The sequence below is a fragment of the Gymnoscopelus microlampas genome, assembly GCF_963454915.1.
Source record: "Gymnoscopelus microlampas genome assembly, chromosome: 15".
Lineage (NCBI taxonomy): Eukaryota > Metazoa > Chordata > Actinopteri > Myctophiformes > Myctophidae > Gymnoscopelus > Gymnoscopelus microlampas.
Genome location: NC_139952.1, coordinates 15,577,081 through 15,601,391, shown reverse-complemented (window position 1 = coordinate 15,601,391; position 24,311 = coordinate 15,577,081). Strand labels below are relative to the sequence as shown.

The window sequence follows — 24,311 nt, the reverse complement described above, 5'->3', positions numbered from 1 at the left end:
TGTCTTTGATTTTTGTTAACCGTGTCCCCTTTGGCCAATGGACATACTGTACATGTACGGTCGGGTATACCTATAAGTAGTACAAATCTGCTTCGCAAGAACCATGTTGGTTTAAGTAAGAGATTTGCTTAATTACATATTTCTTATGTATACAGAGTCTCTACTTGGTCCTCTCCTTCTTTTCCCTCGACACCAAATCTCTTAATCGAAACTATAAAAAATTGCCGATCTACAAGCTTTGCGTTGCGAGGCGTTGTGAGGTTGTAGATCTATTTTCACAGACTGTTCGCTATTATGACCTGCCCAGAATTGTGACGCTAGGGTTCATGTCTTAATGACTTTCATTGCAATTGCAAAAGACATAATGTAGGGAGAAGAGAGAGAGCTGAAAATGAGCCAATAAGGATGATGCATTAGATTTAGATTGAATCTGCAAAAATGCAACACTAGAATCCTTTGTGTAATTGTGTTCGGAAAGGTTAGCCTATAAGTTTGAATCCCAGCTGAACAAAATCGAGATGGGAGCAAATGAGATGCCACCCTTTTACTCCAAAGTCCAAACACATTGATTAAGCCACTTCAGCCTCAAGCAATTCAGCTGAACAACTCATTGTGGCCAACGTCAGCTCTGATCGCGCTATGGTCCATGGATGACACGTATGCAGTCTCTTGTTGCCCCTTGCGACTGCTACCGCAGGAATGTGTTCACATAGTTGACACATAGTTGACTCAGCAGCACGAACAAGGGTTAGTCTGTTAAATGACTGCATCCCGATACAGTGTCGTCTGAGTCACACTTCTAAGCTGGTGTTGCAACTCTGTCATTACCATCATCATCCACCAGAGTCCCTGCAGGGAAACTCACAAATGCATGCCACATTTGCAAGGCAGCAGGGAGAAGCGCAGAAGCATACACAACATAAATGAGCACACAAACAAACACACTAGGGGCATTATGCAAACACAACACACCACCGAATTCCACAAGGCACTAACTAGAAACACAGATGCTTGTCCACATGTACCGTAATGCATAGAACACAAGCACACACACACACACACACACACACACACACACACACACACACACACACACACACACACACACACACACACACACACACACACACACACACACACACACACACACACACACACACACACACACACACACACACACACAGGATGGCAGAAGGTTGCAAAACCACTGTATTATTTAGAACAGTGTGCAAGGACTGTGCATTCTGAAGGCAAATTAACACTGCAACATAATTCAGTTGCACAAAATGGTAAATGATTTACATCCATGTGTTAATCCACTCCATCCTGAAGGCTGAACCGGTTTTCTATTGAGTGTTTTGGTCCTGTTTATTAGCAACCTCCTTCAAATGACCTTGAAGCAAACACACACACACACATGCGCGCGTTACCCGAGTAGACTATGTGACATTATGGTTTATTGTTAATTCTATTGTACTGTACTTCTATACTTTCCCCACATACTATATTTTCAAATATTTTAATAACATTAAATGTTCTATTTAACCATGTACATTCTGTTCGGTGTCCATTGTTTTTCTATATAATATATCTCTCAATACACGAGTGGTGCCTTGGGGAAACAAAGGATTACTTAATAATCTAAACATACAACAAGCCAGAGTGCCATCACATCGCCTCGCCAGCCTCCCCTTCAGATCAACTGGCTTCTCGCCCACAGTCGGCTCCTGACTCCAGCAGGTATGCCAACAATGACGGTCTGCACCAGTACCCGATCCAGGACCATCATTACTTTCCATCATCCATATAAATCCTTTAATTCTTGTCTTATTTAAGGGTATCTATATTAAAACAATCGTTATTTATTGATTACCGCTGTATAGGTTTTTTGACGAATCTTTTTACAGTGAAACTTGGGTGCATTTCATGAAACATATGTGGAAAGTGGACTTCATTATAAAGAGGCTAGGCTAGGCATTACATTGCTATGGTTGTGGTAAATTAAAACACTGGGTAAACAGATTGCATGGTCTGTCGTGGTAATCACCTGGGTCTGTACTCCATACAGGCACTCATTATGTCACACAGTGTATATCATAACATAAATAAATACCAACTTGGCATATTTCTACAGTATATGTTTTTTGGGGATATAAAGTAAATATATTAACATTTATAAAGGTTAAACTAAAAGAGGCAGCATTGTGTTTTATATATTTTTTGGTGAATTGTAAAATGCCTATTTTATACTCCGTTGTACAAAAGAACAGATTTACAATCTAACAACGCGTCACATCGCGATACATTGTTAGCTTGTATATCCCATTGATACCTGGAACGCATCTGTGTCACTTTAGATGTCTTTGGCTATTCAAAAATAGCAGATATACAAGCTCATAGCGCGGCACCGAGTGCCGCGCTATGAGCTTGTAGATCTGCTATTTTTGAAAAATCGCAAAAAATATTTTTTAAATATTTTTTTCCGATTTTTTTTTTAGGATTTTGAATTTTTTTAGACGCGGCCTCAGGTCTTAATGGGATATCTGAACATGTCCCCGGTGGACGAGCTGAGATGGCGACGTCATCGAGAACGCTGCTGTTCCAGTTGCAGAACTACAACTCCCAAAGCGAACTTGCAAGTCCCAAAGGATGCAAATCTGAACTTACCAAGTTTGGGTATAGAGAAACAGTTTGTATTACAATACTTTTGAAGGAGAAAGAAAAACAAAATGGAATTCCAGACAGAAAGATTGTTGAGAAAGGAAGTAGAGAGAGCAACTGATAAGGGGGATAGAAAGAGAGGTAAAGAGACAGACACAGATGTATCAAGGAAACAGAAGACAGCAAGAGAGAGAGAGAGACAGAGACAGGGGGAGAGGAAATAAGTGAATGGATTAAAGCGAATGAGACAGGAAGGCAGTCTGTTGGCAGTTCTTATGCAGTCGTGTACCTCCCATCTGCCCCGGAGAGAGTATCCCAGTCATCAGCTGACCATGTGACCACATGCACGTCACCGCTCACACACAAGCATAACACACACACACACACACACACACACACACACACACATGCTAACACACACTCACAAATTTATGCTAGCACAATTTTCATGCTCGCATATACGTACATGACACATGGCACAAAAGACTGTTGTTTTCTGTTGGCCAAAAGCAAATTTAAATGCAAATATAGCATTTTTCTTTTTTTACCTATTTTTTTTACCTAAAGCAAGCGTCCAAACAACAAGGGCACTATAGAAATTGGAGAAATTGCCTACATCACCATCTCCTTGACAATAACCCTCGCGAACGCCATTAAAAATAATTCATCCGTGCAAGATGGACCCAATGATGACAATTAATGCACGTTTGCACATGCACACACATGTGACCATGCATGCGCCTGTGCAAACAGTGTGTGTGTGTGTGTGTGTGTGTGTGTGTGTGTGTGTGTGTGTGTGTGTGTGTGTGTGTGTGTGTGTGTGTGTGTGTGTGTGTGTGTGTGTGTGTGTGTGTGTGTGTCTCTGCTTTTCTGTAATAACCATGGCTAGAGAGGAGTTTAGCTGCAGGCTCAATGGAGAGGTGATGTAAGGGAAACCATGTAATGATTTCAAAGCTTGAGCCACAGAGGAAAGAAAAGCATTTCCATATCTAATATTGAGCATTCATTTCTCCTATTATTTAATATCACCTTTATTCTACAAGACAGACATGGAGTGTGCGTTCATGTGTGTGCTGTGCATAGTGTATAACATAACAGGGAATCATTGACTAGTACAAGTCAAAGAAAAAAGGATCGTCTGCGTCTCTGTTGCTTCCAAAACAAAGTACATTTCTGAGTGACTAACGTTTTGATCAATAGGATCTTCATTGGGTCTTCGGCCACGCTGCCTAGAGCAGTGGTTCTTAAAGAAAAAAATTCAGACCCCCAGTTTAGGCCACAGACAGCCATTTGATATGATTTTTTGTTTTATCTCTGGGACCCCAATTAACACAGATTGACTCAGAGTGTACACATGGAACCAAATGGATCCATTTGGGTCACAACTCATTTACCTAGGGACGCCCTGAAACTCTCTCAAGACCCCACTTTGGGTTTGTCTGTACTGTACCCGTCCCCTCAAAAGTAGACCAAAGCTCACGTTGGTATGTGAATGGCACCACAGAACCACCTCTGGCAATAAAGGAACGCAACATGAAAAGTCTGAGCAACCAGGAAATGCCTGGTGAACTGAAAGTCAAAGTGAAACTCATGAAGAGTTGGTTATGAAGTTGGTAATAAACTGATATGTTTTCAGTCAATCTGTAGGACTTTTGTTCTTTCTTTGTACGAGTTTCTTATGGCCAAATAAGACTCCACACTAGACAAAATGCCCACAAGCAGACAATTTGTCAACGCAGGGATGATACCATCCAGATTCTTCCTTTGCCACTGAAAATCACATTGTGATTTGTGCAGCTTTGTTCACAATCTAAACGTAGTAACTTGCTATTGATGGCTAAAGACTGGACAGGGATGCCCACTCTGTCTTGTTAGACCAAGCTTTTTATGTCCTGCACCTGAATGAGCTGGATGTGCACAGTCTAGTTTCTGACAATCTAAGAGACTAACTTTGTGGGGAGGAAGTAAAATGTAGTAGTAGCGCTTACCATTACGAACCAGACCAAACCTCCAGGAAACTATACCAAACAATCCCAATGTTCACAGATCTTCCATTTATTGGCAGTGGAGCAGATCCAAAATTTGATATGGTCAAGAGCGCCTAGGCTCTCTTTTTTATCGCTTTGGGAAAGTTGTTCTTCTTCATAAACCTAGATTGAACTATCCAAGGTGATAGGAACAACTCGCTCTGTAAATTTAGTTTTAGGGTGGATTTCCACTTGAATGATTTTACGTTTAAAGATAACGCCATTGTTGCACTTGCAGGACACAGATTAGGAGACACTAGAGAGTGTATTCAATCAGTCTAATATCCAGTTGGCTGTGGCATACAAACAACAAGGTTAGAGAGAGACAAAGTATATTATCTTTCCCTCTCTCATCTAAGACAATGAGATTTGTATCGGGATGCCACTGAAAGTGATTGATGCCGTATGTATTTTTATGAAGAGTGAAAATGAAGGTGAGATTGCAGTCAAGGGATATCCCATTGCATTATATCTGACATTTGATTGTATCGAAGCACAAACACATCTAGGACATAAACGACAAAAGTTTCCATCTCCGACATTTTCTTTCTCTCTTTTTTGCATTCTTTGTCTCTTCCTGGGAGAAACCAAGCTTGGCTAATGGACTCCCTGGCTCTAATATAACTCTAACCTTGTTTAGTTTACAGGCAATCACTGAATGGTAGGTGAATTGATTGACTGACTGACTGACTGACTCGCTTGCCAACTGCTTGGTGCCTGATTTTGACTGCAGTGCTAACTGGATGACTGTCTGTAAAGCGGGGGGGGGGGGGGGGGGGGGGGGGTTAGAGAAAGGCTGAAAATCAACAGGGAACACCTCTGTCAATCCATCTCTACCTGGATGTTACTATCTTTCCACTCAAACAGAGAGCGTCTCCTTTCAAACCCCAATGGTTCTAATCAGCCCCCCGCCCACAGGAGTGGCCCAATTCTCTCACAACTTGCTACAAAAATCCCTCATGAAAAAATATATAATCTACTACCTTTCATTTTCAACCTTCACATGTGTCTCCTTCTCTAATAATCAAAATGTGCTATATATTTCATCTCGCAATTTACTTCCGGATGGTTCGTTTTGCACTTTTTTGGCCACATCGGTCACGGGAAAGAAATAAGCGCTGCCGTGGTCTATGGAAACGAGCCCAAAAGTGCACCCAAATAAGCCCAAAATCGCTTATACAAACAGTCAGACCTGGCAACGCAGCCTACGCCAATCATGCGTGAGAGATCTACAAGCTATGGGCCAGAGACGCCACCGTATCTTAGCAACAACTACAGCGCTCACTCTCATTGGTCGTGTCACGCTAAGAGCAGTCTCCAGACAATGGCATCGCAGACAGCTTGCTGTTACTGCTGTAGCCATGACAGTCAGTCCCAGCGACGACGGACAGGGCGCTGTGATAGCTGCCATGTCGCTAACGCTAACGTGGTTGTCATGCCTGCAGCGGCTGTGCAATCACTTTGTCAACAATGCACGTTCGTGTGGTGAATGTCAATATTGCTGCTCAGTTAGTCCATAGTAGATGGTGTATGTTTGTGTGTGTCTTCTGGACAACTATGTAGCTCCACAGCAACTACAGTAACTAACGTAATGGCAGGACCGCCCCGTGCAACGCATGTTAGGCTGCATTATGGTCATGAAGTAATTTCAGATAATTTCACTCCGATTACAGCAGTGCTTATCAACCCTTTCACGCCGCCCGCCCCCCCCCCCAAATAAACGTACTTGATCTGGGGACCCCCCCCCCATTCTGTTTGACTCCGTTCCACAAGTACATATTGTGAAAATAGCCGATCTACAAGCTCAAAACGCCTCACGTTGAGAGGCTTTGTAAGCTTGTAGATCGGCTATTTTCTACATGATTGCCTCTTTCTTACATTCTTTGACAATGTGGCCCATGTTTTCATAGTATAGTTTGTTGACTACTTTTGTTGCAGAAATGCTCATTTCCTTTACTTTCCTTTTTTTATTGTCTCCGCCAGGCCGAAAGGCATGGCGCAAGACTATGTTTCACCCCCTGTCCGTCCGTCTGTGCTAGCTAATCTCTCACATCGTTGACTTGATCGCAGCAAAATAACAGCCCGATGAGTCAGTGAGAGCTGGATAAACGAGGTAAAATGTGTCAAAAGGAGTCTGTACGGCTGTCCATAAATGAACACATGACGTCGGTGGGAGAGGAGATATTGTGTCTTTTGGACAAACAGCAGCGTCGTGCTGATGTTTGTTGTGTGAAGCAGCTTAATGTCAGAGTGTTTGTGTTGGAGCGCCTCAGTGCGGCTGCAGAGTTCATGTGCAACCTCTTCCAGAGAGAGACAGAGACACTAGAAACTCTGCTGGGGAAAAAAAACACTGCTGGGCATTGACTTTCATATGGACATTGATCTACACACTGCAGGTATATCTGCTACACACACAACATCAAACTACACACTGCAGGTATGATGCAGCGTTTGCATTACAGCCAGCATGCCAGCGTAGTTCCCATATGGTTTCAAGGTGGGCTAAACCATATGGACCCCATGTCAGCAATGTCAGCGGCATCCACTTCAGTCCCAACTGCGATGCCCATGCAGGCTATAAGTAGCTTCTACCTGGCCCTTAGGTGGGCCCCAACTACCCATGTTTATGTGGGACCAAGGCGGGTCCTACCTGGGTTTGCCCATGCAGGCTTTAACTGGGTTCTACCTGGGCCCTAGGTGTACCCTAACCAACCACAGTGCAGTGCCCATCGCTCCAATTGTTGTGACGTCAGGGCTCTCAATACTGCACATTGGTGGAGGAGGGGGGACCGCACACATCGCTGAACCAATGGTAGCCCACGGATGTTTCCTCTGGGGATTTACAATCTGCCCCTCTATGCCACATATCATCCGCACTACAGGGTCTTCACTGACCGAGCCACGGCCCCACTGACCCTCATGACGCTACTTATATGAGTTGCCAAGTGGCCGCGGGCGCTACGTGGGCGTGGCCGCGGGCTAGACGCGAGCCCCCGCGTAGCGGGGGCGAGCTTCTAGTTATTGCAATAAAGACCAGGTGCAATATAAAACGGACACGTGGCTTCACAAGCGGGTCACTGAAATGTGTGAGCAGAGATACAGTACGTACAGTGCAAAAAGACATGCACCGCCACCGCATAATAGGCAGGACCACACACTAGCGCTTTAAGCACACATCTGTAGACACACACAGAGACAGGAAATGCAGTATATCACCTATGTATGTGTACACACACAGTACCCAAAGCAATGTTTAGAGTGCAGAGACTACAGTGATTCAGTGTTAACATAGTGTGCCATTGCTCTTTCGAACTGCGACAGGGCAGACACATGAACACTCACCAACATCTCAGTTGTTCATAGCAATCAATGACTACTAACTGTACCTTTAAATATAATTTATAGCCGCGTCCATCAACTGTGAACCAACATTTAGCTGCCACAGTTAATCTGTAGTGGTTATTTTTAAACTAAGATTCCTCCCTCTATCCTTTTTTTTAAGAAATGATTTTCAGCAATTATCAATCAAGAAAAAATGACTCAACTGCAGTGCTTGCTGAGTCATGTTGAGGAGCTACACTGACAGATAGACATATGGTAATGAAAGACAAATATTGCCATAACAGATACAGTCATACAGTACACTGAGATATGGTTACTTTGTGATTTTTGTAATATCACAGTCCGTTTCTACTTTCTAGAGTAGGACATTGCAATGGGATTCGGCAAAAGCTGCACAAACTTATGTTGTTTGACTGCGTAACTGTGCAACAAGCCTTTTACTCCATCAACGGATATTGAGGCAATGAGGCTCATTGAAATTCATGGGAAAACATCTGCTGTTTTTCGCAAATATCAGTGCTGTTAACGTGTCTTGTCTTTACTGTACAGCAGTGGCAATCAATTATGAACACACAAACTCATCATTAAACTGAAAGTATTCAGGGGGAGGTTGGGGGTTCGTTCCATGCCGACACACTGCACTAGGTGATTTCATTATTAGCTCACCCAGAAAGTGCTGAACCTCACCTCATCACCTCCACTGCTTCCCCACTTTTATTCATTTTCTTCTCTCAATTATTCTAGTCTCCTCATTTCCGCCATTATCCTCTTCTCAATCACTGCTCCATCCGTTTGCACCCCCCGCTCTCTCTCTCTCTCTCTCTCTTGATAACTGTACAGCTTCTTATTTGGCAGTCTCATCCACAGCAAACGAGTGGATGGCAGGTCGGGCGTGTTATTCAAGGACAACTTCAATGGGACAAATGGCCATCGATTTGAAAATTGGCTGCCTTGAGGATCGGACTTGTGACCTTCTCGCTGCAAAGGAGTGGCTCTCTCAATCAGTACGCCTACCCCAGTTCAAGGCCCGCTCTGCACCATCACTTGGCCCCTTGCCGGCTCTGACAAGTACCGTAACCCCCTCTGACTTCATCTCCTCCTCTTCGTCTCCTCGTCTGATAAACTGGAGCGGTGAACCTGAGGTCCCGCGGTGCTATGTCAACCCGACCCATCGCTCAGCACATTACATCCCTCTGTCTCTTACATGATCCCCACAATACCCGCCTGATAAACTGAACACAGCAGGTCCAATGCTGTACTCACCCCATTACACCCTCTGGCACCTACACCTCTACTACCTCGCTCTACTAACACCCTTTCATTATGGATAGTGTTCTCCGTAGGGGGCTATCATTTCAAAGACACCCTGGTCTACGCTTCAGTGTGTGTGTGTGTGTGTGTGTGTGTGTGTGTGTGTGTGTGTGTGTGTGTGCGCTAAAGGGTGCAGATGGAGGGGTGCAATAGGTTGGGTGGGTGGGTGGGCGGAGGGCGGTCGTAAAAGTGATGGAGCCGTGGCTGCACGATTTATGTATTTATTCATCGCCGAGGAAGCCACGCATTAAAAGGTCGGACAATTTTCCAGGTCACTGGCCAAACCCACCACACTGTGGGGAGAGAGTGAGGTAGACAGACAGACAGACAGACAGACAGACAGGCAGGCAGGCAGGCAGGCAGGCAGGCAGGCAGTTAGAGAGGGGGAGAGTGAAAGAGATTAGGATAGTCATGGGGATGGCAAGGTAGTAGATTTTCAAAGTGGGGGCCATGGCCCCTGAGGGAGCCAATTGGAAAGGAAAGGAAAATGTAATAAATAGAATAAAAATCATAACTCTAAAAAAAAAAAAAAAACGAATTAAATTCCTAAGATTATTGTTCATATTTTCAATGTATTAAAAACAGCAAAGATAATAAAAAATAGATCTATAAGCTCTTTTAAAAGCCATTTCACAATAGGGGGACCACAGCCAGACTATAAGCCTATTTAAGGGGGTCCTTGACATGGAAAGGTTTGGGAGCCCCTGACAAACCTAACCTGAGTAGAAGAGTTCAGTTCAAACACGTGTGTGTGTGTGTGTGTGTGTGTGTGTGTGTGTGTGTGTGTGTGTGTGTGTGTGTGTGTGTGTGTGTGTGTGTGTGTGTGTGTGTGTGTGTGTGTGTGTGTGTGTATGTGTCATGTACGGTGGCTGTGGTTAATGAGTTTGAAAGGTCGAACGTCTCTAAGAAAGATTAATGGGGCTTCCTGGGTATGGGGGTAATGGTTTTAGCTGGCCAGGCCGGACACATTTCCAACATGACACTCATTAGCGCCACACGGTAGAGAGGAGGGATCACACACAAAGACAAGGACAACGGCAACTCATTGGGGAGAGACAGTGTGTGTGTGTGTGTGTGTGTGTGTGTGTGTGTGTGTGTGTGTGTGTGTGTGTGTGTGTGTGTGTGTGTGTGTGTGTGTGTGTGTGTGTCGCTTATTTCAAGAGCATGCAGCTCATGCATGAAGGCCTGGATTAACACAGTGTGGAGTGACCACATTTGAAGTGCCCCCCCCCCTCCTCCCACTTTACATGCAAAAAAAAGAAACTTCACGTGGCTATGAACACCATACGGTACATGAACTCATGGCTAAAGAACAGGCTTACCACACATACAGTATGACACCATAGATAGACATGGGCCTACAAATGCTATACTGGCCCTTGCACTAATGTGCGAATATGAATGCAACTTGCATTCCAATGCAACACACGTCATGTTAAGTAGTATTATTTCCATCATAAATGGTCTGCATCGGGACTATGCAAAACCATTACAGAGTATGTTTATGTACTCTGTATGTATGTCTCTCTCCACAGCAAAGGAAAGCCATGGACCTTACAGGCATCACTAGCTGAACAACCAGTTAAAAAAGAAAACCGCTCCACTTAATATAAAATTGTCCTTCGACAAAACATGTTCTAACACTTTGTAATAAGTGGTGAATTCATACACGTAATTAATGCTTAATTAATGATTAAGTCATACATGAATTCATCATGAATTTATCATCAATTCATGTTCATTCCCTATGACTTAACCAAAGTTAATATACCATTAGTTAACGGCCGGCCACACATGTTAAGTTTGTAGATCTGCTTTTTCCGGTGACTACACCTAGGATGAGTGCTTATAGTGGGTAGGAGTAGCGAGGAGAGTCGGTCTCTGGTGGTAGTTATTCCAAAACTTCCAGTTGGTGCATTGTGTGTTAGGCTGACGGGGGTCTCCTAAGTTGGACTGGCTCACTGGGTCATGGTTTTAATCATTAGTTAATCATTACTTAAGCCTCAATTATTTTAATCAATCTTCTTACATTAAAATTGGCTAATGGGAGGACCGGCCGGCCAGCGGGCAGACCACCTGACTCAGCCATAACCATATAAGGAGATCCCAATGCAGCTACACCCAAATATGGAGTGCGTTGTCTAACCAATGTGTCATTATGGCATCAGGCGCAAACAAATCAGTCAGCTCCATACATGGGCACAAAAGGGGGCATGCTCATACATGGGCATATATTGATGCCATCAGCGATCTCTTTATATGGGCATAAAAGGGACAGTGACTGACTGATACAGAGATCTCCAAATATCATCGGCATATCAGTCGGATCGGCGGTGCGACGTAGGTGTGAGGGCCAAGTCGCAGCTACAGTAGAACTCTAGATGTGACTCTAGTAATAAAAAAGGGGTACAAAGTGCCTTGACAACAGAAACCAATGTGTAAATTGTCGCCCGAGGGTAGTGCTAGAGGACAGGCCATGGGGTCACCAACACCAGTAGGGTTCATCCTCTGGGGAGAGTGAAGCTGGACAGCAAATTCCATGTTAACTCAGACAGTTATTTTTTAGATATATTGTTCAGGACAAAAGTGTTGGACCGACAGACCAACATTGGCATCCTTAGAGCCCTTGCTACTAGTTAGGCTAAAAACGAAATAGATTTGGGCTTCAATCCCTTGTTAAGCAAATTTACATAAAAATTTGGCATCATTTAAAATTAACAAGTGACTTTGCCCCTTTGATATGCCCAAGAGTAGACGTGCCTTTCAAACTGTGGGTGTGCATATTAATCAGGAGCTGGATGAGTGGACCTGACCGCTGTAAGGAACATGCAAAGCTTTGGTGAAATGTTAATTATTGAGAAACTACAAAGCAGAAAAGACAGGAAGTCTCGAGAAATATTTGGGAAATTACTACCAATGTAAAGTTTGAAATTAATTGTCTGAAGTAGAGTGAGCGAGGGTGAGGTTTTGCATTTGTCTCTGTCTTTCTCTTCTAGTGTCCGAATGATGTGTGTGTGAACATTCTTGCATATACTGTAGTTGTTGATTTGTTGACCGTGCATGTATTTATGTACCTGTACAGGTATGTATGTATGTACAGTATGTATGCAAGTATGTATGTACTGTATGTACTGCAAGTATGAGTGTGTGGGATGGAACTGTGCTTTGTAATGCCTATTTTTTACTGTTGCCTACAGAGCATGTTTTACAGGAGTCCTATTACATGAATATGACATGACGCTAGGCTTTTGGAAACGCAGCACAGAAGTGTGCTGAGGCAGAATGCACAGAAGGACTGTAAAATGGGTAAGGAATTAAACTTTCATTAACAGTCCCTTGTTCCCTTCTGCTGGTTCACCATTAGTTGATGCTGTGGATGGACATGGGTAAGACATGTACTGTATAGGGTGATTGTGATGCCATGCACAGCAAGTCGAAAGAATTTCACAACCTATACTCTCTTTCACTTTCCCCTGTAACATTATGAGAGTGTGTGTGTGTGTGCGTGTGTGTGTGTGTGTGTGTGTGTGTGTGTGTGTGTGTGTGTGTGTGTGTGTGTGTGTGTGTGTGTGTGTGTGTGTGTGTGTGTGTGTGTGTGTGTGTGTGTGTCTCCCTCTCTGTAAAGCAGACACACAAACGTATGCCAGCAGCAGACATGAAAAGCACATTAAGAGGTGAGCACAGATACAGCGGGTGTGAAAGTAAGTGTGTGTGTGTGTGTGTGTGTGTGTGTGTGTGTGTGTGTGTGTGTGTGTGTGTGTGTGTGTGTGTGTGTGTGTGTGTGTGGCTGTCACGTATGTGTATACACATACGTGATGAAGAGCATGGATCGAACATGAACACTCTGCCATCTCTACAACACAGTGAGACGGAACATTTTCGTATTGGTACATGTGACACATGATGAGGACTGGGCCACGTGTTTTACAAAGAGCCAAAGGATTGAGACAGTCCAGTCCTCTGGGGTCTTGTCACATAACTCTTACATAATGGACTCTGAACTACTGGGCAGTACGGCTACAGTTGCAGAGGCTCCAAATGCTCAAAGCAAGACGGTTATCCATGCAGCTCAGACAGGAGGACTGGAGGTTGATTGATGAAGCACAGACTCTCAGATTGCTCAAGTGTTCACATTATAGCGCAAGGGCCAGTTTACAGTGAATTACCTGAAGCAAAATAAAAAACTTGGATGGGAACACACGGGTCATGAAAATTCACCTACTGTATTCCTATTTGATTTCCCTTTAGTCTCTGCATACACCTCTCAACCTAACCCCATATGACATGTAACATAATGATGTTCTAATGTTTACCGTTTCAGTGATAAAAGTGAGTTAAATGACCTGGAAGTGTCCCAGCAGCAGCCATGATAGCAGGTCAAATTCTTTACAAAGGAAAAGTACTATCAAAGAGATAATAATTCTCCAAAAATAGCTCCTCTGCACTGGCTCCATATAAAAAAAAAACGTTTATAAAAAAAGGTTATTAGGACAGAGTGGCTTGATGTTGGTATCAGCCATGCAACAACATACAGTATATATCCCCTCCCCTTACAATGCTATGATGAATTGCTCAGGTAGAGTGCCCCACATACCATTATCTCCCAGTACTTACCGCATGTCTTTGTTAACAAAACGTTTATTGTTAAAAAGTTAAAGGTCTATACTATATTTCAATAGTAATCATTGCTATAGAGCAGAGGTTCTCAGACACAGGCCCCATGTGGGTCGTGGGAAGGCGAGGGTGGGGTCAGACATTGAAAACTGAAAAATATATACAGTATTCTTCCCCAATAAGGCAGATTCATGTGAATGCATTCTTAGTTTTTTTTTTGATTTTTTATTATGGTTCTGGCAACAGATTGTATGCTAGGCTAAATACTTTTTACCATTTGTTTATTCAGTTTGCTGAGCACAAATGCCATTTTTCAGCAATACCTTGCTTCACATTCACAGTGATAAACATTCACACCTGGGAGTACTACCGCAGCCCTATTGTTGTACTGGGAGCTGAGCATACTACCACAGTCCTGTTGTAGTGGGAGCTGAGCAGTACAACCACAGTCCTATACTGTTGTACTGAGAGCTGACCAGTACAACCACAGTCCTGTACTGTTGTACTGAGAGCTGACCAGTACAACCACAGTCCTGTACTGTTGTACTGAGAGCTGACCAGTACAACCACAGTCCTGTACTGTTGTACTGAGAGCTGACGAGTACAACCACAGACCTATACTGTTGTACTGAGAGCTGACCAGTACAACCACAGTCCTGAGAGAGAGAGAGAGAGAGAGAGAGAGAGAGAGAGAGAGAGAGAGAGAGAGAGAGAGAGAGAGAGAGAGAGAGAGAGAGAGAGACTGGACATTTGGCAGGAATGACAGATCTGAACTTACAAAAAGTTGTTTTTGTCATCTATCTTTGGGAAATGATAACTTCATCAGTTACAAATAATATTTTGCATTATTACATAGCCCAGTGTAAGCTCATTTGGATTCTCTTGGCACTGTGGTTGTCCTACCTCCTTATAAATTCTCCTTCAACCTTTCCTTGATCTCCTTGATGATGCTTTACATCAAGGTGAAGGAAAAGTAGTTGAATAAGCAAATAGGATGTCTTTTTCTACTTTCTGCTTCTTTTATTTGGACGTTCCCTAAAATGGTTTGAACTGACATTTCCATCCCTGTGATTTCACTAGTGGGGCTGAAAATGGCTAAACATTTTTAAAATGTGCAATTATTATTAGCGGCAGAATCCGTACAGAACATTACACTGGTTCTCAAAGTGTCTGGGGACCCCTAGGGGTACCTTGAGGGGGTACCAGGGGGGTCCTTGAGAGAGTACCAGCAAAATAACAGTTTAACCACTTAAGCCCATTGGGGAAAAAAACAATAATAGTCGAAATAGCTGATCTACAAGCTCAGAGAATGTACTGTATAAGAGAATGACTATTCAGATCATACAGTAGGTTTCTCTCTCCCCACCTACAGTTGTAGAATTCTGTACTAAGCCTTCTCTTATGGGGTCCCTGGCACCAAATCTTCTGTGTTCGTGGCCTAATTCTTATCAATTTGGGGGTCCTTGACATGAGATTGTTTGAGAACCACTGGTGTATTACACATTCACCGAAAGACCGCAATCACCTCTGGGAAGATAGGAGGCTTAATTTATGCTCTGTCGTATGATGATGTACATGATGTACAACCCAGTATAAATTAGTACTAGTAGAAATTCTGCCAGGCTGGATTTAAGCTCATGAACACAGGCAAGACCGTTTTTAAGTGTGGCTGCTTCCCGTAGGCCGTTTCATTTTTATTATATAGGTATATTGTAAGCTGTTTTAATCTACTGTCATAATGTGTCATTTTAACTTTAAAATGCTGAGATGTATTTTTCCCCAGGCTAAATAAAGGTTACAAACAGTCTCCCTGTTCTCCCACTCATATTGCTTTACGTTTCCCTGCTTGTCTCAATGAATGTTGCACTTTCACTCCATTTATACTGCAGCATAAGTGAGTGGGTAATCCCCCCCAATCATAGAAAAAGGGAAATTAAATGAAGGTGAAGGTGGTGGTGGCAGACTGTGTGCCGAGTTATCACTTCAAATCCCAACTAGTCGCACCCACCCACAACAGACTGTACAGTTTAGCGTTTATTTAACCCATTAGGACCGGGAAAGCATATTTGTCATTTTTAAGATTTCTTTGGGCTATTCAACTATTAAAATAAGTGAAAATTTGTGCAAATCTTTGAATTTATATTTTTTAAAGCGAACATTTATAATTCTGTTACAACTTCTGGGGGTCCCTGGAAAAAAAATGCTTTGAGATGAGGGTCCACGGACATTTAGAAGACATTTGTAGAATCCCCAGAAGCAAAGATTTGAGTTACAAAGTGTTCGCTTTAAAAAGTATACAAAAATATACAAATATTTTCAAAGATTTGCACACATTTTCCATGATTTTTCCAAAAAATAGCAGATCTACAAGCTCATAGCGAGGCACTCGGTGCCGCGCTATGGGATTGTATATCTGCTATTTTTGAATAGCCAAAGAAATAAAAAAAATGACAGAGATGCGTTCCCGGTTTGAATGGGTTAATTCAAACACCGCTGTGTAGACATTTCTGGCAAAAAACTCTTGTTAAACCCCCCCCACACACACACACAGCAATGATGTTTTAGACACCTCAGGACAGAAACGCCTGCCAAAAACCTCTGTAATCCATTAGCATCCCTACAAAAAGTAACAGACAAATATATTGTTGGAAGCAACCTCATGAAAGCGAGTGCAGTAAAAAACGACTCAACTCTCCAGGACTATGTTGTGCTGTGTTGGCTGGGTGCACGTTTTTAAACCAGTCGGGATTATGTCATGTTTTAAAGCGCAACATTAACATATTTTACCAGATCGTGGCATACAGCTGATTAAGTCTCTTCTATGTGGCTGGTCCAAGCGATCTCTGCGTAGAAAATGTGAAATACTGTAGGTGCAGCAAGAATAAAACAGCAGATTTTCCCTTTTTTTTATTTGATCAGACGCACACGTTTTTTTCCAGGGAAGCTGGAGCATGTGCAGTAGGTTGGGGGCTATATGTTTTATGTACTGTATTGTTGAGTGCTGGCTTTGTGAGCTCATTTTACTGTAGGTAAGCAACACGAGACCCAGAGTGGTATTCTCCTTTACACAAACAAGTGATCGTCAAGATAAAAAATACCACCATTGACAAGTTTCAGTGTGGGTTTTTAAAGAACCCCCACTATTCTTAACATACGGCATCCAATATACACATGTTTGCTCTCCATCTCATGCACACTCAGGATTACAAACACAGATGCACACTCCCTGTGTCTCCACATTGTGTATTGACAGTAAGTTTTATCATTATTTCCTAGCGGTGACAACATATCAGCTTGGGATATGAGCTTATGCTGTTAGAGATTGGGGAATGAGTGCTCTATGGAGCAGAGAGCATATTTCAAATGTATTTTCAGTGCCGGGGAAACTATGCTACTTTCAAAGAGTAGTTTATCAAACAGTACCAAGCATTTCACGAAAGGAAGCTAAATTGTATTTTAACTACCCTAAAAACAATGCCATTTGTCTTCATGGAGTTAAATACTCCCCAACACTGCAGTCTAACTATATCCTTGCACCAACAATGATAAAAGGCTCAAACAAAACAGCAGTTGCAACACATTTACGTATACACGTAACAACCTTTCTGGAGTCATGCATCTACATGTAATACAGACTGTCTACAGAGCGGGCAGATGTTTTCATCTCATTTCACAAAAAAAAGTGCTCCAAATCGGCACCGCATCTGTACTGCACCCATGTATCACAGGCAACTGCACAGAACACCTTCCTCACTCTTCAGTATGACTGCTGCAACACCTGCGAAACATCCATCCTCACGTAGCATGCACACACACACACACACACACACACACACACACACACCTCTTTCTCACACTTTCCGCGCCACATTTATATCACATTCTCTCGCAAAAATACTGCTCTCATAAGCTCACCGACACAAACACTCTTGTCTGTTTCACTTTGTTTCTCTCTCTCTCTCTCTGCCCCTCCCTCCTACAGCAGCGCTGATTCTTGCCGATCTAGCAGAATAGCTTGGCTACAGTAGTAGTGTCCCAACACACTGAACAAAGGAAATCAGGTGACCCTATTGGGATCCAACACAGTGAACACACACACAAACACCCACAGTCTCATGCATACACACAAACAAGCAAACACACGTACAATTGATCAACCAATGAGTCTCAATCGATGTCTACCAGTGGAGTCGGAGGTAAATAACGGTGTGGTCGAGTGAGCTGCTCTATTGAATAGGTACTGTAGTAACTTAAGAAGTCATGGTGTGAATTTCATTGTATGTAAACATACTGCAGCAAAGCAATGGAGACAGTTGGCAATTCCCACCTCACCCTCTCTCCCCTTCAGTCTGACATCTTTCTTTCCATGCTGAAGCATTCCCCTTTCTGCTCTGGCCTCTGGTATTCTACTTCCCCTTATGTTGTACTCTCATTTCTCCTCCCTTGTCCTTTCATTTCGGTTTCCCCTCCTCTATATAAAAAGAAATACGGTGTCCCTGAGACCCCTGAAGTGAGAATGTCGCTGCGCTATGCCTGCCAACTTCAAAAATCACTCTGACCTTTCATACGCACAGAGGTCCCAGCCATCCGGTCCAATACACATTCACACATTCACAAAGACAGACAGACACACAAACAGGTTGGAGACCGTTTCTGCCAGCCAAAGGTGGACCTGTGTATCGAGTCTAGTCCTTGGCAACAGACCGGAAAAAGCCCTGAATCAATCACACACAATTAGTCCCATTTGATGCCTGGGAGTGCAGTTCCTGTGCCAACCTGGCAGTTGCTGTTAAACCATTTATTAGCCTATCAGATAATTTATAAGCACCAATTATAGGATTTATTAATCAGACTAATCAGATCCCTTGCCATCTAAAGAAGTCAATGTTAGCTTGTGAGAGTCTGAGGGTCCTGAGAGCATAATGTAAATATAAAGTGGATCAGTCACATAGCCATGCGGAAGCTTGCAAATCCCCAAACAAACTTGACTTGTCAAAAAACGAGGGGAGAAAAAGGTTTCCCTGAGACATGCAATTTAATGACAGTTTAGCACATGCTGCTACAATATAACCACAACAAACATAGACGTTAATATACATTAAAAAAAGATTGGACCAGGTTCCCAAAGGAACCACGTCTTTATATTGCAGGTAAACAACGATAGATAGGCTGTGTGTGTGTGTGTGTGTGTGTGTGTGTGTGTGTGTGTGTGTGTGTGTGTGTGTGTGTGTGTGTGTGTGTGTGTGTGTGTGTGTGTGTGTGTGTGTGTGTGTGTGTGTAGTCAGTCAAGTGGCCCAGGCCATGCTGACACGACAAGGAGGCAAACAAATCTAGTCCAACACCGCGCCGCACAAACACAATGAACCAACCAGCTACGCTGCAGTTTCTACCATTCTCTCTCTCCCTCTCTCTCTCTCAATCACACTGCCCCTCCCTCCCTCCTGCCTTCCCTTCCCCTCTCCTTCACCCTGCCTCCCTTCCCTTTCCTACCGGGCTCTTGCCCTCTCTCCCTCGCTCTCTCTTGGCACGCTGCAGAATGGATGGATATAGAGGAGGAGAGGAGAGAGGGAGAGAGGGAGGAGAGGGGGAAGTAAATGAGATCCCAATGAGATGCCAAGGTGTGTTAGCGGTGAGACGCGGGGAATGAGAAGGCGGCCTGAAGGGAGGGTGCGGCTAGATTGACTCTGGGTGTGTGTGTGTGTGTGTGTGTGTGTGTGTGTGTGTGTGGACATCCTGATCTGCCTATGATGCCCATGGTCGTATTAGCGCTTACTAACTCAGCTCAGGATGTGAGATGCATAGTAATAGTTAATGGAGAGAGGAGTGATTACGGGAGGGGAAGGGGAGCAAGGCAAGGAAAGAGGAAGCTATTGGAGAGGAGGAATAGAGAGGAGGGAAAAACGGCAGGAAATACAGAAGACTGAAGAGAAACCACTTTCAAACTGGCGTCCCTAATTCGGGAATGTCATGTTGTCAAAAATGCTGTAGCCAAAATAGTCAAAAATAGTGAAAATAGCAGATGTACAAACTCTGAACGTGACAAACTCAACACGTTGTGAGCTTGTAGATCGGCTATGTTCACTATTCATCGAACAACAAAGTATATAGGACTTATGTGGTTAAGAAAGATATTTAAACGTTTCCAACATGTGAGGAGACATGGAAAGACAGCAGATGGAAACGGAGAGAGAAGCATAGGGAAGCGCCAAACAAAGGAAAGATACAAAATGACAAATGAGACATAGTAGAAAAGAGGAATCCATGCATGCTGGTCTAGGACGCCAATTAAATACTAACACTCATAAAAGGAAAAATACAGTACACCTCATACTCTGTTCAACATTGATATCGCTGTTGAAAGAAAAACAAATTGAACATAATGTTTTAGCACTGACAAACACGGGGAGATGGGTGGAGTGAACAGTCTGAAACACCGCAAATTGCTCAATTTAAAATGTTGATCAAATTTTAGAGAAAGGAGAAAATTGCAGGAAAACTCCTCCGCTCACCGGATCTCTGCCCACCCACTAAGTCCTTCCAAACTGTGAGGAGGAGCACCCTGCCTACCCACCAACTCCATCCAAACGATGATGCCTGATTTATACTTGGTTGCGTGCTGTGTCGCGCGCTGAACATAGACGATCAACAAGCTCATAATGCGTCACACTGCGACTTGTTGTGAGCTTATAGATCGGCTATTTTTGGTGTGTGAGACACATCGCCCAACCAAGTATAATTCAGGCATGAAGAGGAGGAGCACACGTGCCAGAGCTACAGCCTTTAGAAGCCCCTGTTGCTTCACAGCAATGAAACTGCTGTCACAGCATCAATTAAAATAAAGCTATGTTCAAATCCAGCCATCCGGCATTCCAAGGAACCCCATCACATTGGCGATCTGTGTGTGTGTGTGTGTGTGTGTGTGTGTGTGTGTGTGTGTGTGTGTGTGTGTGTGTGTGTGTGTGTGTGTGTGTGTGTGTGTGTGTGTGTGTGTGTGTGTGTGTCAATTTCAGAGAGACTGAGAAAGAGCGAGGGAGAGGAAATCTAACATCATTCTGCAGAGTAAAATCCTCAGTGTTAATTTATCTCTGAGACCCTAAATTGACCCTTATGGAGTCCCTTATGGTCCAGTGTAATGGACCTTTATGGGTCTTTATGGGTCCATTATCTACACTGCATATAAATTCTGAGTGTTTGCCGATGCATGTATGTGTGAGAGAAATGCAATATAAGAGCGTGCATACACATACTGTACTGTGTGTGCGCGCGCAGCACACGCGTGCATGGCAGCACTGGTAAATCCCAGTGAATGAGGATATAGCATGCATGAAACAGGACATGCCATATGCCAAGCATGGTATGTCAATGCATCACACGTTTCCGCATGCCATGTCAAGTGATCTTATGCAAATTGATCCATGAGTTGCATGTGTGCTTAAGGATGTGTGCGAGTAGCACATGTGCGTGTGTCGACGTTGTGTGTGAGTGATGTGCATAAGTGTGTCATCCGTGACAAGCAGAGAGGATGGGGGGAAAGCCTAATGCATTTTCTGGCATGCAGCGGGCCACAGATTCTATGCGTGCTTGCAGTCTTCCCATGTATATTTGGTCTGTATGCAAGGGGCTATGTGCAGATTATGTTTTGATGCATATTGGCTATTTGACAGTGCCTGACAGTACACAGTATACATTCACCACTGTTCATTTATCCATTTGTAACTCTGACAGTGGGCAAATGTAACCAAGTGGACCCAGATTTGTCCGCTGCCAGAGGTTCCATTAATTTTGTTCACTTAAATTAACACCGATTTTACCGCACAGCAGCTGAGACCTCTATGATGTCAAAATCTCGCCACTGATTTGGATTGCTTAACTGACATCGCCTCAGCCTGCCAGTTGGCCAGTCAGCTAATGAAACAAACAGGCTTTCAAATGAACATGGCAACACATAGATATTTCCAATACAATTTTCAAATAATGCCATGGTTTACAACATTTTTGGGCACTAGGGTGTAGAAAGCAGACTGGCTCCCAGTGACAGAATAACAGAGCAGTGGGGCTACACAGTAAAATCTGTCAAATTCACACAGATTACAGTATGTACACAGATTTTACTGTGCACCTTGCCGGCTTTTTTCACTCTCTCTCCCTCAAAAGCCAGCAACCTATACATCTACAGTACATCATCTTTAAATACAGGATCGAAGCTGCTGTATCAGCAGACAATCCTGTGAATGTTAGTAGTCTACTTCTACAATGTTTTCGGATAACAAGGACAGTCTGCATTTGTTCAGAGAATGACAGACCATAGGAGTCCAATATTTATTTACCAAATGGTGGTGGTTATATTTGCACACTCTTGAGTAACAGAATTGATAAATGAACACTGAGGTTTTATACAGATTTTACTGTGATATCTAGATATACACACACGCACGCACGCACGCATGCATGCACACGCACACACACACACACACACACACACACACACACACACACACACACACACACTAATAGAGGAAGGTCATGTTAATGAGGAAGGAAAGGATTATGGAAAGAAAGAAAGGGGGAAAGGGGGCCATACGCAGTAAGTAAGCCACCATAATGTTGTACCTAAACTGTCATTCCTGCACAGTATCGTCAAGAGGACAAAGGAGACCAGTTGCACTAAAAGATACAGCGACAATGGCATAGATATAAGCTAGTAACCTATCAGCAGGTGGAGCACACTGGACATTTGTTTTTGTTTAGTTTTTTTGCTTTAAGTTATCAGACAGTCGGACATTTTATCATGTGCTGGATCATAGATAGAAGTCCTTGCAGGGTCAACAACGGCAGCACAAAAAACAGAGCTCCACAAGCCTATTGATAACTTATCTTCATTCAGATTTAGCAAGTGCATTTTAATGAAATATTAACTAAACAAGCAATATTTGAGTCGTTTGTGCTACCATGAACACTGTTCTATAGCCTGTGAGGCTCAATTGCCCGAGTTTGTAACACATTATCACGTTGCTCCCGTTTTAATTTAGCCAGCTACCCGCTGACTGTTACTCCAACGTAATGAGCTTTTATCTGTTATTACGTTATTATCCCATTGAGTCAGAACAGCGAGCTGTCGAAACGCAGATGCGTAAAACTGACGAGAATACAGGCTTTAGCAATCGCGCCTCTCCATCACTTCAGCTACAATATTCCATCCCCAGGTGTTATCAATTGTCTTCTAAATAGACAGAAGTCGGTGATGAGTCATTTAAGTGGTAACAGGATAGGTGGGCACTAGGGACATCTGGGCACCTCGATGTAAAATTGGTTATTTTGTCCAAAATATAAAAAATATATATATTTTAAAATTGTCTTAATAAGTAAAGCAAAGTATACATGATTAGAAAATGCTTAAACATTAGACAATTTAAGGTGTGATATTTATACAATTGCTACAAATTGCTACAAACCCTGTATATCCAGTCATTTGGGGGCATGAACAAGAAGTTGAAGGATAAAATTAAGTCTGATAATGATGTACCGTGCATGTTCACATCATGTACTTAAGACCCTTTTTATTTATTTTTATTTGTTTTAACATTTTGGACAAAATAGACAATTTTACATCGAGGTGCCCAGATGTCCCTAGAGCCCACCTATCCCGTATGCATTTAAGTTCACCAATAACCACCATCACTACTCAAGACGGGAAACCGTTACACCTGCTCGCAATCTGCAATCACAGGGACAAGTCAAAAAGCGCTCTGAGACGATAAACCGCCTGCCGTGGACATCTCTCTCTTTCACCGCGCTACGGTGTTTGGGAACGATTAAAAAGACAAAACTAAAATACTGATAACATACCTTCCTCTGCGTGGCAATCATCAACTATGTTCAGCGATAACATCCAAAGCATCAAATTGAGCGTTTTAAGAAGAAGATCCATGTTTCTCATCTGAGCAGGTCCGCGGGGCTCTTGTCATCTCTCTCCAAGCCTGCGCCGCGACGCAGAAACAGAACAGACACACACAAAGCAGTGAGGATAAAACTAGTGCCGTCCAGGCAAGTAGTGACTAGTGCTGGATGCTGAGCGCCACGCCGTCTATTTCATATCTCGGGGGAGGGTTTTAGCGGTGAGATTGACATCGGGCGAGTGCAATGAGGTGGGGAGTGGAGTCGAGGGTACCAGAAGGTCGACCTATCAAAGAGCAGGCAGACTTTAAATCTACACTCACTGCCAGGTGTATCCTCCACAAGACGAATCACCCACTCTTCTCAACACCTTCTAGACAGAGCGCAGAGCCCGGTAAAGCAGGAAGGTTTTGCTCAGGCAGTGGCGTAAATTAACTAAGTAAATGTACTCAAGTACTTTAC

General features: G+C 43.3%; 1 protein-coding gene across 1 annotated transcript in view; it reads right to left on the bottom strand.

Annotated features, from left to right (window-relative positions):
* epha10 (EPH receptor A10) overlaps positions 1-23,883 on the bottom strand; it is a gene marked incomplete at both ends in the record, with an annotated part of 192,236 nt that extends 168,353 nt beyond the window's left edge. The window contains one exon of the mRNA XM_084080360.1: positions 23,802-23,883. Coding sequence (XP_083936486.1) covers positions 23,802-23,883 — 82 coding nt within the window. The remainder of the gene's footprint in view (positions 1-23,801) is intronic.
* Between the last annotated feature and the right edge of the window lie 428 nt (positions 23,884-24,311).